The 17,901-nt window shown below is 46.7% G+C and overlaps 1 protein-coding gene across 2 annotated transcripts; it reads left to right on the forward strand.

The window, feature by feature from the left end:
* Positions 1-1,358: 1,358 nt before the first annotated feature.
* LOC106581548 (transcription regulator protein BACH1) lies at positions 1,359-17,313 on the forward strand. Of its 2 annotated transcripts, none has more exons than XM_014163665.3 (5): positions 1,359-1,492; positions 2,147-2,406; positions 11,101-13,146; positions 13,245-13,451; positions 13,883-17,313. In XM_014163665.3, the coding sequence occupies exons 1-5, from the start codon at positions 1,486-1,488 to the stop codon at positions 14,123-14,125; spliced, it is 2,763 nt and encodes a 920-aa protein (XP_014019140.3). In that variant the 5' UTR covers positions 1,359-1,485; the 3' UTR covers positions 14,126-17,313. The 2 variants fall into 2 exon arrangements, with proteins under 2 accessions (XP_014019140.3, XP_014019139.3); XM_014163664.3 differs by having other exon boundaries at positions 1,365-1,492; positions 2,144-2,406.
* The last annotated feature ends 588 nt before the right edge of the window (positions 17,314-17,901 follow it).

Below are 17,901 nucleotides of genomic sequence, written 5' to 3' on the forward strand. Positions count from 1 at the left end.
GAGTCTGAACAGCCGCTCATGGTCACTGTTTACTTGTCTTTCTGACATGCGCAGTCAAATCAGAGAGGAAGATGCGAAGCGAGAGGTTTTACTCCGCCCAAAATGTGTCTAGTAAAATCATTTTCTACTTGAGGCTTATTTGCTCGAATAGAAGTTTAGTAATGGTTAGGTTGTTAAGAACGCACTGATATACGTGAACACACGTGGAATTTTGGCAACTTTGAAAATATGTGCTTGTTGTCAAAGAGATAAAGGACACATTGCTATAACTTGGAGATTTATTTTATTTCACCTTTATTTAACCAGGTAGGCCAGTTGAGAACAAGTTCTCATTTACAACTGTGACCTGGCCAAGATAAAGCAATGCAGTTCAACACAAACAACAACAACACAGAGTTACACATGGAATAAACAAACACAGTCAATAATACAGTAGAAAAGTCTATATACAGTGTGTGCAAATGAAGTGAACAAGTCAGTTAACCCACTGTTCCCAGGCCGTCATTGAAAATAAGAATTTGTTCTTAACTGACTTGCCTAGTAAAATGCAAAATTAATTAAAAAAAGTAAGATTAGTGAGGTAAGGCAATGAATAGGCCGTAGTGGCAAAATAATTACAACATAGCAATTAAACACTGGAGTGATAGATGTGCAGAAGATGAACGTGCAAGTAGAGATACTGGGGTGCAAAGGAGCAAAATAAATAACAATATGGGGATGAGGTAGTTGGTTGGGATATTGACAGATCGGTCATGTACAGGTGCAACGATCTGTGAGCTGCTCTAACAGCTGATGCTTAAAGTTAGTGAGTGAGATATGAGTCTCCAACTTCAGTGATTTTTGCAATTCGTTCCAGTCATTGGCAGCAGAGAACTGGAAGGAAAGGCGGCCAAAGGAGGAATTGGCTTTGGGGGTGACCAGTGAAATATACCTGCTGGAGCGCGTGCTACGGGTGGGTGCTTCTATAGTGACCAGTGAGCTGAGATAAGGCGGGGCTTTAGCTAGCAAAGACTCATAGATGACCTGGTAGGGCTTCCACCATTTGAAAGTAGTCAACTGAGTGGGAATTCCTATGAGTTGGGCGCAATAAGCCAACAAAGAAAAGAATTGACTACTTTAAAATGGAGATAGCGTCTGTGACAGAACAAGCAGTGCAATTGAGGCTATAATGGCACAGATACAAAGTCATTTATCTCTATGACCTGTTTTTCACTTGCATCTGCCCTCTCATTGGCTAGAATGGAACCACCTGATCTCGCCTGCCTTCCATCTTTGAGGACGTATTTGCATTGTTTGAGCGGTCACTTGACTATCTTGTCAATATAATAGACAATCTTTGGTCAAATAGAGTAACGCCAAATACTTCCTGGTGCATACGTTTATTGTCACATGACATTTTGTTTCACCAGTGGAATGTAGACCAACCGAAAGCAGCATTTTATCATAAACTGATGTAACATTAAATGGAACTGTCATCTCGGTGACATGACAGGTAGGTGAAATAATATGTATATTCTAGACAGTGAGGTAGGAACGAAACGATACATTGTAACTGCTTGCAAACTCTGCCCAATGCGAGAAGAAAGTTATAAATCATGATTGCGCGTTATTCCCGTTGGAACAACGTGAAAGTAGAATATACGTTGTAAAAAAAAAAAAAAACTGTTATTTTATCGGTTGATCCGCTTTCTATAGGGAGGGTATGGGTCCCCCCCATAGTCTAACTCGATGTTTGCTATTCGATACAGTTCTGCTATTATAGATAGAAGTTGCCTATGCATAGGTCTAATTCATGTGTTTTTTGATTTAGTCATATTGAGGAATGAGGATAATTAAAACCTAAGAAATGAAACTCGGCAATATCCAAAACTGTTTTAAAAGAAGTCTAGAACGGAAGAAAACCCCCCCGAGGCTTCTCCTTCACTTGCCTAAGCATGAGTCAGCATTTCCTGCTGTTGCTCAACCCCAGGAAAACACACAAACACACAACGGACACAAAGGCTTTTAATTGGACATCCGATTCGGGCCAATAGTAGAGAATATATTACTAATATACAATGTTTAGAGAGAATTCATAGTTTACAATCCCAACAGTTGTTCATGTCTATTTATCTTGTTTATGTCTGTCTGATATTTGTCCCAGCAGCTTGTCAGGTTGTCACCACCATGTCTCTCAGGGGCCACCGTACCTCCGTGTTCACATTCCAGTCTGCGGTTCATAGCTCCCACGTCCTGACTCGTCTCAACGACCAGAGACTGAGGGATGTGTTGTGTGATGTTACACTAGTGGCAGGTGGCAGGACGTTCAGGGCCCACTGCTCTGTACTGGCTTCCTGTAGTGACTACTTCCACAGCAGGATCATCAACCACACCAGCCCCAGCCTGGTGCTCACTCTTCCTGATCAGGTCAGGGTCATACACTACACTGTGGTTGTGTTCTCCAATGGTACCCTGTATTCAGAAGGTTTACTACCTCGTTGCCCATAGCGCAGGGTAATACAGAACGCGTTATTAAGAAACGCTATCTTACTTCTGAAGTTGCGACAGTTGAATTCAGATCCCCTGATTTTTTAGATTTTTTTCCACATTTTGTTACGTTATTAGCCTTATTAAAAAAAAAATAGTTTATTTCCCTCGTCTATCTACACACAATACCCCATAATGATAAAGCAAAAGTATGTTGTTAGACATTTTTGCACATTTGTTAAAAAGAAAAGTCAATATTACATTTACATAAGTATTCAGACACTTTACTCAGTACTTTTGTTGATGCACCATTGACAGCGATTACAACCTCGAGTCTTCTTGGGTATGACGCTACAAGCTTGGCACACCTGTATTTGGGGAGTTTCTCCCATTCTTCTCTGCAGATCCCTCTCAAGCTCTGTAAGGTTGGATGGGGAGCGTCGCTGCACAGCTATTTTTCAGGTCTCTCCAGAGATGTTTGATCGGGTTCAAGTCCGGGCTCTGGTTGGGCCACTCAAGGACATTCAGAGACTTGTCCTGAAGCCACTCCTGCATTGTCTTGGCTGTGTGCTTAGGGTCGTTGTCCTGTTAGAAGGTGAACCTTCGCCCCCAGTCTAAGGTCCTGAGCTCTCTGGAGCAGGTTTTCATCAAGGATCTGTCTGTACTTTGCTTCGTTCATCTTTCCCTCGATCCTGACTGGTCTCCTAGTCCCTGCCGGTGAAAAACATCCCCACAGCATGATGCTGCCACCGCCATGCTTCACCGTAGGGATGGTGCCAGGTTTCCTTCAGATGTGACGCTTGGTATTCAGGCCAAAGAGTTCAATCTTGGTTTCATCAGACCGGAGAATCTTGTTTCTGATGGTCTGAGAGTCTTTAGGTGCCTTTTGGCAAACTCCAAGCGGGCTGTCATGTGCCGTTTTTACAGAGGAGTGGCTTCTGTCTGGCCACTAACATAAAGTCCTGATTGGGGGAGTGCTGCAGAGATTTTTGTCCTTCTGGAAGGTTCTCCCATCTCCACAGAGGAACTCTAGAGGTCTGTCAGAGTGACCATCGGATTCTTGGTCACCTCCCTGACCAAGGCCCTTCTCCCCTGATTGCTCAGTTTGGCCGGGCGGCCAGCTCTAGGAAGAGTCTTGGTGGTTCCAAACTTCTTCCATTTAAGAATGATGGAGGCCACTGTGTTCTTGGGGACCTTCAATGCTGGAGACATTTTTTAGTACCCTTCACCAGATCTGTGCCTCAACACAATCCTGTCTCGGAGCTCTACGGACAATTCCTTCGACCTCATGTCTTGGTTTTTTCTCTGTCATGCACTGTCAACTGTGGGACCTTATATAGACAGGTATCTTTCCAAATCATGTCCAATCAATTGAATTTACCACAGGTGGACTCCAATCAAGTTGTAGAAACATCTCAAGGATGATCAATGGAAACAGGATGCACCTGAGCTCAATTTTGAGGCAAAGGGTCTGAATACTGATGTAAATAAGGTATTTCTGTTTTTTTTATTTTTAATACTTTTTTTTTTAATGCAAAAAGAAATCTAAAAACCTGTTTTCGCTTTGTTATTATGGCATATTGTGTGTACATTTGATGAGGAAAATGTTTTATTTCATCCATTTTAGAATATGGCTGAGTTATGAAAATGTGGAAAATGTCAAGGGGTCTGAATACTTTCCCGAATGCACTGTATGGTGACATTATATGTAGGGAATACGGTGCCAGGACCCATAGAAGGGCTCTGGTCAAAAGTAATGCACTATGTAGGGAACAAAGGCCCGTAGGGCTCCAGGGTCTGTAGGGAACGAAGGCCCGTAGGGCTCCAGGGTCTGTAGGGAACGAAGGCCCGTAGGGCTCCAGGGTCTGTAGGGAACAAAGGCCCGTAGGGCTCCAGGGTCTGTAGGGAACAAAGGCCCGTAGGGCTCCAGGGTCTGTAGGGAACGAAGGCCCGTAGGGCTCCAGGGTCTGTGGGGAACGAAGGCCCGTAGGGCTCCAGGGTCTGTGGGGAACGAAGGCCCGTAGGGCTCCAGGGTCTGTGGGGAACAAAGGCCCGTAGGGCTCCAGGGTCTGTAGGGAACAAAGGCCCGTAGGGCTCCAGGGTCTGTAGGGAACAAAGGCCCGTAGGGCTCCAGGGTCTGTAGGGAACAAAGGCCCGTAGGGCTCCAGGGTCTGTAGGGAACGAAGGCCCGTAGGGCTCCAGGGTCTGTAGGGAACAAAGGCCCGTAGGGCTCCAGGGTCTGTAGGGAACAAAGGCCCGTAGGGCTCCAGGGTCTGTAGGGAACGAAGGCCCGTAGGGCTCCAGGGTCTGTGGGGAACGAAGGCCCGTAGGGCTCCAGGGTCTGTGGGGAACGAAGGCCCGTAGGGCTCCAGGGTCTGTAGGGAACAAAGGCCCGTAGGGCTCCAGGGTCTGTAGGGAACAAAGGCCCGTAGGGCTCCAGGGTCTGTAGGGAACAAAGGCCCGTAGGGCTCCAGGGTCTGTAGGGAACAAAGGCCCGTAGGGCTCCAGGGTCTGTAGGGAACAAAGGCCCGTAGGGCTCCAGGGTCTGTAGGGAACAAAGGCCCGTAGGGCTCCAGGGTCTGTAGGGAACAAAGGCCCGTAGGGCTCCAGGGTCTGTAGGGAACAAAGGCCCGTAGGGCTCCAGGGTCTGTAGGGAACAAAGGCCCGTAGGGCTCCAGGGTCTGTAGGGAACAAAGGCCCGTAGGGCTCCAGGGTCTGTAGGGAACAAAGGCCCGTAGGGCTCCAGGGTCTGTAGGGAACAAAGGCCCGTAGGGCTCCAGGGTCTGTAGGGAACAAAGGCCCGTAGGGCTCCAGGGTCTGTAGGGAACAAAGGCCCGTAGGGCTCCAGGGTCTGTAGGGAACAAAGGCCCGTAGGGCTCCAGGGTCTGTAGGGAACAAAGGCCCGTTGGGCTCCAGGGTCTGTAGGGAACAAAGGCCCGTTGGGCTCCAGGGTCTGTAGGGAACAAAGGCCCGTTGGGCTCCAGGGTCTGTAGGGAACAAAGGCCCGTAGGGCTCCAGGGTCTGTAGGGAACAAAGGCCCGTAGGGCTCCAGGGTCTGTAGGGAACAAAGGCCCGTAGGGCTCCAGGGTCTGTAGGGAACAAAGGCCCGTAGTGCTCCAGGGTCTGTAGGGAACAAAGGCCCGTTGGGCTCCAGGGTCTGTAGGGAACAAAGGCCCGTAGGGCTCCAGGGTCTGTAGGGAACAAAGGCCGGAGCCCAGATGAATCAGTTGGATGGGCATTTCATTTCCATAGGTGGACATGTTTTATTTGCAGAACCTCCTATGTCATTTTTTAAAAGAGTTTTATAGTAAAGGCATGTAATTCAACTGTAAAAAAATGTATTACCTTTTTTAATGTGGCATGAACACAACCAGTTTGCTCTTTGTTTTGGTTGTGTTTCAGATAATTTTCTGGCAAAAAGAAATGAATGGTAAATAATGTATTGTGACATTTTGGAGTCACTTTAAAAAAAAAAATGTAAATAAGAATACAATGTTTCTAAACACTTCAACATTATTGTCGATGCTACCACGATTACAGATAGTCTGTAATGAATCGTGATTAATAATTAGTGAGAAAGTTACAGACGCACAAATGTCATACCCGCAAGACATGCTAACCTCTCACCATTACAATAACAAGGCAGGTTAGCATTTTATATCATATCCCCAAAACATGCTAACCTCTCACCATTACAATAACAGGGGAGGTTAGCATTTTATATCATACCCCCAAGACATGCTAACCTCTCACCATTACAATAACAGGGGAGGTTAGCATTTTATATCATACCCCCAAGACATGCTAACCTCTCACCATTGCAATAACAAGGCAGGTTAGCATTTTATATCATACCCCCAAGACATGCTAACCTCTCACCATTACAATAACAAGGCAGGTTAGCATTTTATATCATATCCCCAAAACATGCTAACCTCTCACCATTACAATAACAGATGAGGTTAGCATTTTATATCATACCCCCCAAGACATGCTAACCTCTCACCATTACAATAACAGGGGAGGTTAGCATTTTATATCATACCCCCAAGACATGGTAACCTCTCACCATTACAATAACAGGGGAGGTTAGCATTTTATATCATACCCCCAAGACATGCTAACCTCTCACCATTACAATAACAGGGGAGGTTAGCATTTTATATCATACCCCCAAGACATGGTAACCTCTCACCATTACAATAACAGGGGAGGTTAGCATTTTATATCATACCCCCAAGACATGCTAACCTCTCACCATTACAATAACAAGGCAGGTTAGCATTTGGGGGGAGGGGTATGATATTTATTCCTCTGATTGGTGAGTCTTTCTGTCGGCGCGCATCTCGAGGAAAATAAATGATCTATATTTAAATAATTTATTTGGATGGGCAAGAAAGTACGGTAGGGCAGGCCATACCCTCTAAGGCCCACCCAAAATGCAGGCCCTGTAGGGCTCTACTCAAAAGTAGTGCCCTATATAGGGAATAGGGTGTCATTTGGGACGCTGACTAACTCAACATCAAATCAAACTTTTTATTTGTCACATGCGCCGAATACAACATGTGTAGCCCTTAACCAACAGTGCAGTTCAAGAAGAATTAAGAAAATATTTATCAAATAAACTAAAGTAAAAAGTAACACAATAACATAACAATAACGAGGGGGTACAGGTACTGAGTCAGTGTGGAGGCTATATACAGGGGGTACAGGTACTGAGTCCGTGTGGCGGCTATATACAGGGGGTACAGGTACTGAGTCAGTGTGGAGGCTATATACAGGAGGTACAGGTACTGAGTCAGTGTAGAGGCTATATACAGGGGGTACAGGTACTGAGTCAGTGTGGAGGCTATATACAGGAGGTACAGGTACTGAGTCAGTGTAGAGGCTATATACAGGAGGAACAGGTACTGAGTCAATGTGGAGGCTATATACAGGAGGTACAGGTACTGAGTCAGTGTGGAGGCTATATACAGGGGGTACAGGTACTGAGTCAGTGTAGAGGCTATATACAGGGGGTACAGGTACTGAGTCAGTGTGGAGGCTATATACAGGAGGTACAGGTACTGAGTCAGTGTAGAGGCTATATACAGGGGGTACAGGTACTGAGTCAGTGTGGAGGCTATATACAGGAGGTACAGGTACTGAGTCAATGTGGAGGCTATATACAGGAGGTACAGGTACTGAGTCAGTGTGGAGGCTATATACAGGAGGTACAGGTACTAGGTACTGAGTCAGTGTGGAGGCTATATACAGGAGGAACAGGTACTGAGTCAGTGTGGAGGCTATATACAGGAGGTACAGGTACTGAGTCAGTGTGGAGGCTATATACAGGAGGTACAGGTACTGAGTCAGTGTGGAGGCTATATACAGGGGGTACAGGTACTGAGTCAGTGTGGAGGCTATATACAGGAGGAACAGGTACTGAGTCAGTGTGGAGGCTATATACAGGAGGTACAGGTACTGAGTCAGTGTGGAGGCTATATACAGGAGGAACAGGTACTGAGTCAGTGTGGAGGCTATATACAGGGGGTACAGGTACTGAGTCAGTGTGGAGGCTATATACAGGAGGAACAGGTACTGAGTCAGTGTGGAGGCTATATACAGGAGGAACAGGTACTGAGTCAGTGTGGAGGCTATATACAGGAGGTACAGGTACTGAGTCAGTGTGGAGGCTATATACAGGAGGTACAGGTACTGAGTCAGTGTGGAGGCTATATACAGGAGGAACAGGTACTGAGTCAGTGTGGAGGCTATATACAGGGGGCACAGGTACTGAGTCAGTGTGGAGGCTATATACAGGAGGAACAGGTACTGAGTCAGTGTGGAGGCTATATACAGGGAGGAACAGGTACTGAGTCAGTGTGGAGGCTATATACAGGAGGTACAGGTACTGAGTCAGTGTGGAGGCTATATACAGGGGGTACAGGTACTGAGTCAGTGTGGAGGCTATATACAGGAGGAAGGTACTGAGTCAGTGTGGAGGCTATATACAGGAGGTACAGGTACTGAGTCAGTGTGGAGGCTATATACAGGGGGTACAGGTACTGAGTCAGTGTGGAGGCTATATACAGGAGGAACAGGTACTGAGTCAGTGTGGAGGCTATATACAGGAGGTACAGGTACTGAGTCAGTGTGGAGGCTATATACAGGAGGTACAGGTACTGAGTCAGTGTGGAGGCTATATACAGGAGGTACAGGTACTGAGTCAGTGTGGAGGCTATATACAGGAGGTACAGGTACTGAGTCAGTGTGGAGGCTATATACAGGGGGTACAGGTACTGAGTCAGTGTGGAGGCTATATACAGGAGGTACAGGTACTGAGTCAGTGTGGAGGCTATATACAGGAGGTACAGGTACTGAGTCAGTGTGGAGGCTATATACAGGAGGAACAGGTACTGAGTCAGTGTGGAGGCTATATACAGGGGGTACAGGTACTGAGTCAGTGTGGAGGCTATATACAGGAGGAACAGGTACTGAGTCAGTGTGGAGGCTATATACAGGAGGAGCAGGGACTGAGTCAGTGTGGAGGCTATATACAGGAGGAACAGGTACTGAGTCAGTGTGGAGGCTATATACAGGAGGAACAGGTACTGAGTCAGTGTGGAGGCTATATACAGGAGGAACAAGTACTGAGTCAGTGTAGAGGCTATATACAGGAGGAACAGGTACTGAGTCAGTGTGGAGGCTATATACAGGAGGTACAGGTACTGAGTCAGTGTAGAGGCTATATACAGGAGGAACAGGTACTGAGTCAGTGTAGAGGCTATATACAGGAGGAACAGATACTGAGTCAGTGTAGAGGCTATATACAGGAGGAACAGGTACTGAGTCAGTGTGGAGGCTATATACAGGAGGAACAGGTACTGAGTCAGTGTGGAGGCTATATACAGGAGGAACAGGTACTGAGTCAGTGTGGAGGCTATATACAGGAGGAACAGGTACTGAGTCAGTGTGGAGGCTATATACAGGAGGAACAGGTACTGAGTCAGTGTGGAGGCTATATACAGGAGGAACAGGTACTGAGTCAGTGTGGAGGCTATATACAGGAGGAACAGGTACTGAGTCAGTGTGGAGGCTATATACAGGAGGAACAGGTACTGAGTCAGTGTGGAGGCTATATACAGGAGGAACAGGTACTGAGTCAGTGTGGAGGCTATATACAGGAGGAACAGGTACTGAGTCAGTGTGGAGGCTATATACAGGAGGAACAGGTACTGAGTCAGTGTGGAGGCTATATACAGGAGGAACAGGTACTGAGTCAGTGTGGAGGCTATATACAGGAGGAACAGGTACTGAGTCAGTGTGGAGGCTATATACAGGAGGAACAGGTACTGAGTCAGTGTGGAGGCTATATACAGGAGGAACAAGTACTGAGTCAGTGTAGAGGCTATATACAGGAGGAACAGGTACTGAGTCAGTGTGGAGGCTATATACAGGAGGTGCAGGTACTGAGTCAGTGTAGAGGCTATATACAGGAGGAACAGGTACTGAGTCAGTGTAGAGGCTATATACAGGAGGAACAGATACTGAGTCAGTGTAGAGGCTATATACAGGAGGAACAGGTACTGAGTCAGTGTGGAGGCTATATACAGGAGGTACAGGTACTGAGTCAGTGTAGAGGCTATATACAGGAGGAACAGGTACTGAGTCAGTGTAGAGACTATATACAGGAGGAACAGGTACTGAGTCAGTGTAGAGGCTATATACAGGAGGTACAGGTACTGAGTCAGTGTGGAGGCTATATACAGGAGGTACAGGTACTGAGTCAGTGTAGAGGCTATATACAGGATGTACAGGTACTGAGTCAGTGTAGAGGCTATATACAGGAGGAACAGGTACTGAGTCAGTGTAGAGGCTATATACAGGAGGAACAGATACTGAGTCAGTGTAGAGGCTATATACAGGAGGTACAGGTACTGAGTCAGTGTGGAGGCTATATACAGGAGGTACAGGTACTGAGTCAGTGTAGAGGCTATATACAGGAGGAACAGATACTGAGTCAGTGTAGAGGCTATATACAGGAGGTACAGGTACTGAGTCAGTGTGGAGGCTATATACAGGAGGTACAGGTACTGAGTCAGTGTAGAGGCTATATACAGGAGGTACAGGTACTGAGTCAGTGTAGAGGCTATATACAGGAGGAACAGGTACTGAGTCAGTGTAGAGGCTATATACAGGAGGAACAGTACTGAGTCAGTGTGGAGGCTATATACAGGAGGTACAGGTACTGAGTCAGTGTAGAGGCTATATACAGGAGGAACAGGTACTGAGTCAGTGTAGAGGCTATATACAGGAGGAACAGATACTGAGTCAGTGTAGAGGCTATATACAGGAGGAACAGATACTAAGTCAGTGTAGAGGCTATATACAGGAGGTACAGGTACTGAGTCAGTGTGGAGGCTATATACAGGAGGTACAGGTACTGAGTCAGTGTGGAGGCTATATACAGGAGGTACAGGTACTGAGTCAGTGTGGAGGCTATATACAGGAGGTACAGGTACTGAGTCAGTGTGGAGGCTATATACAGGAGGTACAGGTACTGAGTCAGTGTGGAGGCTATATACAGGAGGTACAGGTACTGAGTCAGTGTGCGAGGGTACAGGTTAGATATTAACATATTTCCCTCTCCAGGTAACAGCAGAGGGGTTTGCACCATTGCTACAGTTCTGCTACACCTCTAAGCTGCTCTTCACCAAAGACAATATCGTGGCCATCCACAGGTGTGCCGGGCTCCTGGGGTTTCACAACCTGGAGACTAGCTGCTTCGACTTCCTTCTGCCAAAGTTCCTGGAGGGTAGCGACATTACAGCCCAGGAGGCAAGAAGAAGAAGAAGAGGAGGTTGCTGTCAGGGCAGGTCCCAGATCAGGTCCTCCAACCAGGGAAGATTGCCTAGTGGCAGGTCCCCCAACCAGAGGAGGTCCCCCAGTGCCGATTCAGCCCACTGTACAGGCTGTCAGTCCCAAAGCAGGACCCCTAACCAGAGCATGTCCCCTAGCCAGGGCATGTTGCCTAGTGGCATGACCCCCAGCCAGGGCATGTTGCCTAGTGGCAGTTTAGCCCACAATACAGACACAAACAGAGACAGAGATCAGCAGGTTATACCTCATCCCCAGAACACAGGCCCGGGCCAGACAACAGGAAGTGATGTCAGGAACATAGGAAGTGACTTCAGGGCACAGTGTTCAGATGCCAACCCAAGTGGAACAATGTCACCACAGTCACACCAGAGCTTAACAGTGCCTTCAGACGGAAACTTACAAATAGACTTCCAGTCGTCATCCCAATGTTCAAAGACCCTGGCCTTGCTAGTCAACCCGGTCAGCAGTGCTCGGGAGCAGTTCTGTTTGCAGACCTGTGGCCCCAACATGTCACCCTTATCTCTCGGGGGACTGACGTCCTCCAGTGGTCTTGGTGTCTGTCCCATCCTGGCCATGCCGTGTCCTGGTGGTGTTGACCGTAAGCCAGAACCTGACACCGTGTTCAGCGATAGAGACATCCTAGGGATGGAGGCAGCGGTGTGTCCGATGGCGATGGGTGAGGGGAGTCTGAGAGATTGCCCACTCTCCTGTGAACTGCCGTCCCATGACGATGTGAGCCCATCAGACCTTATTGGGGCAGCGGTTGGAGAGATGGATAATGACCAGCCTGCTGTTGGGAGTCTGATGGCTGATGAAGCTGGGTGTAACCCAGGTTCCTATAGCACGTGCCCACTGAGAGGCTCAGCGGTGGTAGAGGAGGCTGAGCTACAGCTACCTGTATTGGATCTCCTGGCAATACACAAAAGCCCTAGCTCAGAAAATAGTGAGGGGGAGAGCCATGGTGAATGCCTTATGCTCCCAAGGCCACGACGATTAAGTCAAGTAGATCAGCTACCTGTGTTAATGCAGAGAGAGAACCCTGGTCTGGATGGCAGCGTGGCTGTTGGGGGTCATCTCCCTGACTCCGCCCTCTCTGACCCCACCCTCTGTGGTTTTACCCCTGATGGTAGGGGGTACGGACTTGGAGAGCGGAGCAGCGTGGAGAGGGAGGTGGCTGAACATCTGGCCAAAGGTTTCTGGCCTGATTTATGCCCCTCACAGACTGAACCTCTCCCTAGTCTCTCTAATCTGGACACCATGGAGCACAGAGGTCTGGGGAGAGTTCCTAATCTGGACCCCCTGGAGCACGGAGGTCTGGGGAGAGTTCCTAATCTGGACACCATGGAGCACGGAGGTCTGGGGAGAGTTCCTAATCTGGACACCATGGAGCACGGAGGTCTGGGGAGAGTTCCTAATCTGGACACCATGGAGCACGGAGGTCTGGGGAGAGTTCCTAATCTGGACACTATGGACCACAGTGGTCTTGGAAAGGCTGCAGACTTCCCCTGGCAGCTAGACCTGAACTCAAATCCAGCAGACTGTCCCTTCCTTAGAGACCTGGGGACAGGAGAGGCAGGGGAGATGGAGGGGCTGGAAGAGGTAGGGGGGGTGGGGGAGATGGGTAAGGTAGGACAGACAGGTGGGATGGGTGGGGTGGAGGAGACAGGGGAGGCCCAGACCCCCGGGGGGAACCACAGCCTGTCCCAGTCTGAGATGAGTCCCTACATGTCATCTGTTAACTCAGGAGAGGACTCAGACGGAGACCTGGACACAGACGGAGACACGGAGAGAGAGGCCAACAACAGGAGAGCACAAGAGGTCAGAGTTCTTACTGAAAGGTCACAGTGTAATGAGTTCCCATATACTTTTGACCAGAGACCATCTGTCTTTTCATCCATCCCGTGTGTGTTCTCCAGGTTTGTCTGCCCTTCCCGGTGGTTCAGATATCGTCAGTGAGTCGTAGTGCCTTCCAGCAGCTCCTCAGATGCCAGCAGCTGACCCACGAACAGCTGGAATTCGTCCACGACGTCCGACGGCGCAGCAAGAACCGTGTGGCCGCCCAGCGCTGTCGCAAGAGGAAGCTAGAAGGCATCAGTAAACTACAGACTGAGATCGGCACACTGGTACGTCTGTGTTTGCTATCATCTCTCTTGCGGAGTTGGGTCAATTCCATTTCAATTCCAGTCCATTCAGAAAGTAAAACCAAATTCCAATTCCACATTTTCCTCATTGAAATGCATTGGAATTGGAATTTCAGTGTACTTCCTGAATTGACTGGAATTTAAATTAAATTGACCACAAACCCTACTCTTGTCATTTATAATCTCATAATATGGCATTACAGTCTGATTTTATAATCTGGCAATTTGATTTAATTGTAAACATTTCAACAATACATGTTATAAGTAGCGGATTATTCAACTGGAGTTTAGTAAATTGAGAAACACATAAATAATTAACCTCTTATGTGACTAATTACACAATGACATTCATAGCTGAGCTGTGTTTTATTGGTCCAGCGGGTTGTGATGTAACATCCTGTTCTGCCCCACAGAGAGGAGAGAAGAAGAGGCTGCTGGAGGAACGGGGCCACCTGCAGAGGAACATGGAGGAGACGTTACAGAGTCTGACAGGGCTGTGTCAGAGCGTCTGCAACGAGGCAGGGGTCTGTCATGAGCAGGACCAGCTACAGCTCCTAGCCAAGCTCCAGTCTCCTGACGTCCCTGTCTCAGCCCTCCTCAACACTCTGGCCTCCCCCGGCCTCCCCCGGCCTCCCCCTGGGACTGATGCCAGTTAGCTTAGAGCCCCGACCCCTGCCTATACCACCAGCACCAGCACAGCCCTAGACCCAATCACAGCCCCAACACTGCCTTAACCTGCCCTAGAGAACTGCCCCAAGGCTGCCCTGACCTTAACCTCCCTAGAGAACTGCCCCAAGGCTGCCCTGACCTTAACCTCCCTAGAGAACTGCCCCAAGGCTGCCCTGACCTTAACCTCCCTAGAGAACTGTCCCAAGGCTGCCCTGACCTTAACCTCCCTAGAGAACTGTCCCAACCTACCCTAGAGAACTGCCCCGAGGCTGCCCTGACCTTAACCTCCCTAGAGAACTGTCCCAACCTACCCTAGAGAACTGCCCCGAGGCTGCCCTGACCTTAACCTCCCTAGAGAACTGTCCCAACCTACTCTAGAGAACTGCCCCAAGGCTGCCCTGACCTTAACCTCCCTAGAGAACTGTCCCAAGGCTGCCCTGACCTTAACCTCCCTAGAGAACTGTCCCAACCTACTCTAGAGAACTGCCCCAAGGCTGCCCTGACCTTAACCTCCCTAGAGAACTGTCCCAACCTACCCTAGAGAACTGCCCCGAGGCTGCCCTGACCTTAACCTCCCTAGAGAACTGTCCCAACCTACTCTAGAGAACTGCCCCAAGGCTGCCCTGACCTTAACCTCCCTAGAGAACTGCCCCAAGGCTGTCCCAACCTACTCCAGAGAACTGCCCCAAGGCTGCCCTGACCTTAACCTCCCTAGAGAACTGTCCCAACCTACTCTAGAGAACTGCCCCAAGGCTGCCCTGACCTTAACCTCCCTAGAGAACTGCCCCAAGGCTGCCCTGACCTTAACCTCCCTAGAGAACTGCCCCAAGGCTGTCCCAACCTACTCCAGAGAACTGCCCCAAGGCTGCCCTGACCTTAACCTCCCTAGAGAACTGTCCCAACCTACTCTAGAGAACTGCCCCATCCTGCCCTAGAGAACAGCCCCAATGCTGCACCAACCTCAACCTACTATAGAGAACTGCCCCATGCTGCCCCAGAGAACTGCCCCATGCTGCCCTAGAGAACTGCCCCATGCTGCCCTAGAGAACTGCCCCATGCTGCCCCAGAGAACTGCCCCATCCTGCCCCAGAGAACTGCCCCATCCTGTCCCAGAGAACTGCCCCATCCTGCCCCAGAGAACTGCCCCATGCTGCCCTAGAGAACTGCCCCATGCTGCCCTAGAGAACTGCCCCATCCTGCCCCAGAGAACTGCCCCATCCTGCCCCAGAGAACTGCCCCATCCTGCCCTAGAGAACTGCCTAGCGCTACATAGCAACATATAAATCCAGAGCCATATACTGTATAGACTATAGATAATCTAGATCTGTTATTGGATATAACTCTATACTGTATAGATAATCTAGATCTGTTATTGGATATAACTCTATGCTGTATAGATAATCTAGATCTGTTATTTTATATAACTCTATACTGTATAGATAATCTAGATCTGTTATTGGATATAACTCTATACTGTATAGATAATCTAGATCTGTTATTGGATATAACTCTATGCTGTATGGCTCAGATGAACTCTCACTGTTATTCACTGTCTCAGTGTATGTCCCAAATGGCACCCTATTCAGTGCCCTACTTTTGACCAAGAACCGTAGGGCTCTGGTCAAAAGGTAGTGCACTAGATAAGGATCAAATCAAATGTATTTATATAGCCCTTCTTACATCAGTTGATATCTCAAAGTGCTGTACAGAAACCCAGCCTAAAACCCCAAACAGCAAACAATGCTGGTGTAGAAGCACGGAAAAGTCTATTCAGTCTGAAATATGAAGTGGAGCAGAATGACATGATTTTTTAAATTGTATTTATTTTTTTAGACACTTTTGAAGGACTTGGTGTATGAACCTATAGACTTTAGCCCAGTGGGATTACAACACAGTATCGTGACAGCAGGAGACCTGGATTCTAACCCTGGTCGGCGACGGTCACAAACACCTTTTTGAAGGATTTACTGTAACGTTTTCAAGATGCATGTACCTTTTTTCCCCATGATATTTATTGTAACAGTATGCATACCTGTTAGGATGTAGGATGTGGACCTCTTTCTGACTACATTTCCATGTGCTTTTTAGCTGCCTTAACTGTACAGCATAATATCCATGCAATTTAAATGCAGTATTTCTTACTTAACATAATAGCCATTCAATTTAAATACAGTATTTGTCATTAGCATAATAGCCACTCAATTTAGATAGAATATTTCTTACTTAACATAATAGCTATTCAATTTAAATACAGTATTTGTCATTAGCATAATAGCCGCTCAATTTAAATAAGTAAGAAATATTCTAACATAATAGCTATTCAATTTGAATACAGTATTTGTCATTAGCATAATAGCCATTCAATTTAAATAGTATTTGTGATTAGCATAATATCCATTCAAGTTAAATTGAATATTTCTCACTTAACATAATAGCCATTCAATTTAAATAGAATATTTCTCACTTAACATAATAGCTATTCAATTTGAATACAGTATTTGCCGCTAAATTTGAGATTCTCTTGAAGGTGCACAATACCAAGCACAAAGCCAAGAGACTTGGACCATCATCTCTCTTGCATGAATTAATTAATTGAATTCATGAATCTCAGGAAAACACTTAGCTCGTCTATCTGTTCAGCCATTCGTTCATTCGCCCGTCCATCAGTAGTTTTATGCTAATGAAGATCATGAAAGTTGTTGTCATTTTGATCATTTTAACAAGTCATCTATTTGTTTTTAAGAGCATTAATTGAGACATTTTATTATAATATCGATGACATGACATTCTGTCTTGTCAAATACATATAACGGTTTACATTTCGGGATCTGGTATTATAAAATACAGTATTGTAGGGTAGAAGGGATCAATGTGTACGTCCCAAATTGACCACTGTTGCCTATACGTAGGGCCCATTGTAGTTTGCTATAGACAATAGGGTGCCATTTGGGATTTAGCTAATGTGTATAATCTGCTACATTACGTTCCTTACTGATCTATTGCAAACACTTGCACATTCTTCACCTTGAGTGTATTGATTGTAGGCTTACAATTAATTGTTTAGTGTTTTGAATTCAAATTAGATATTTTGACGGCACCTTCATTTCAATAGGCGACATGTTTTACTGTAGATGGTAAAGCCTTCTAATTTCCACATTAAAGGTTTGTTAATGAATCTATTTTCCATTTTATGTTATCCAAAGTTTCTCGACGCCACAGATTATATTGACCAGATACCGCCCTCACAAAAAATAAATGTCTTTAAAAATGGGAAGGCAGTCGGGAGGAGGTAAGATCAGGTGGGATCATTCTAACCAATGAGAGGACAGGTACACATGTGAACAACACGCACAACTTTTTCCACTAGTTACCACAGCCACAAAGTCAAAATCGTCTATATCGTGAAAATTAATGAAAACAAAAAAAAAAACAATATTTTTGGTCCTAATATAAGGTTATGGTTAGCAGGTTACAAGGTTAGCAGTGTGATTAGGTTTAAAATCACCTTTTTAGAAGATCAATTGTAGAAATGTGCGGGGTTTTATGACTTTGTGGATGTGGTAACTAGTGACAATGACGAGGCACAACTCTAATATAAAGAGATATTTCTCCAAGTTGCCTTGATGTCACTTGTCCTATTTATATCAGTACACTCGCAGCAACCTAATCGTTAATAAACTTGAATTTGATCAAATAAGCCATTGCAATTTTTGTTAATCAAATTTGACACTTTCATTGACCTCCGTACAGAAACTACTTGCTT

This window comes from Salmo salar, chromosome 20 (assembly GCF_965601325.2).
Source record: "Salmo salar chromosome 20, fSalSal1, whole genome shotgun sequence".
In the NCBI taxonomy this organism is placed as follows: domain Eukaryota; kingdom Metazoa; phylum Chordata; class Actinopteri; order Salmoniformes; family Salmonidae; genus Salmo; species Salmo salar.

Excerpts from the sequence above, each read along its gene's own strand:
- LOC106581548 (XM_014163664.3), top strand. Across the intron at positions 13,147-13,244 it reads ACAACAGGAGAGCACAAGAG|GTTTGTCTGCCCTTCCCGGT; the intron begins GTCAGAGTTCTT and ends TGTGTTCTCCAG. Across the intron at positions 13,452-13,882 it reads AGACTGAGATCGGCACACTG|AGAGGAGAGAAGAAGAGGCT; the intron begins GTACGTCTGTGT and ends TCTGCCCCACAG.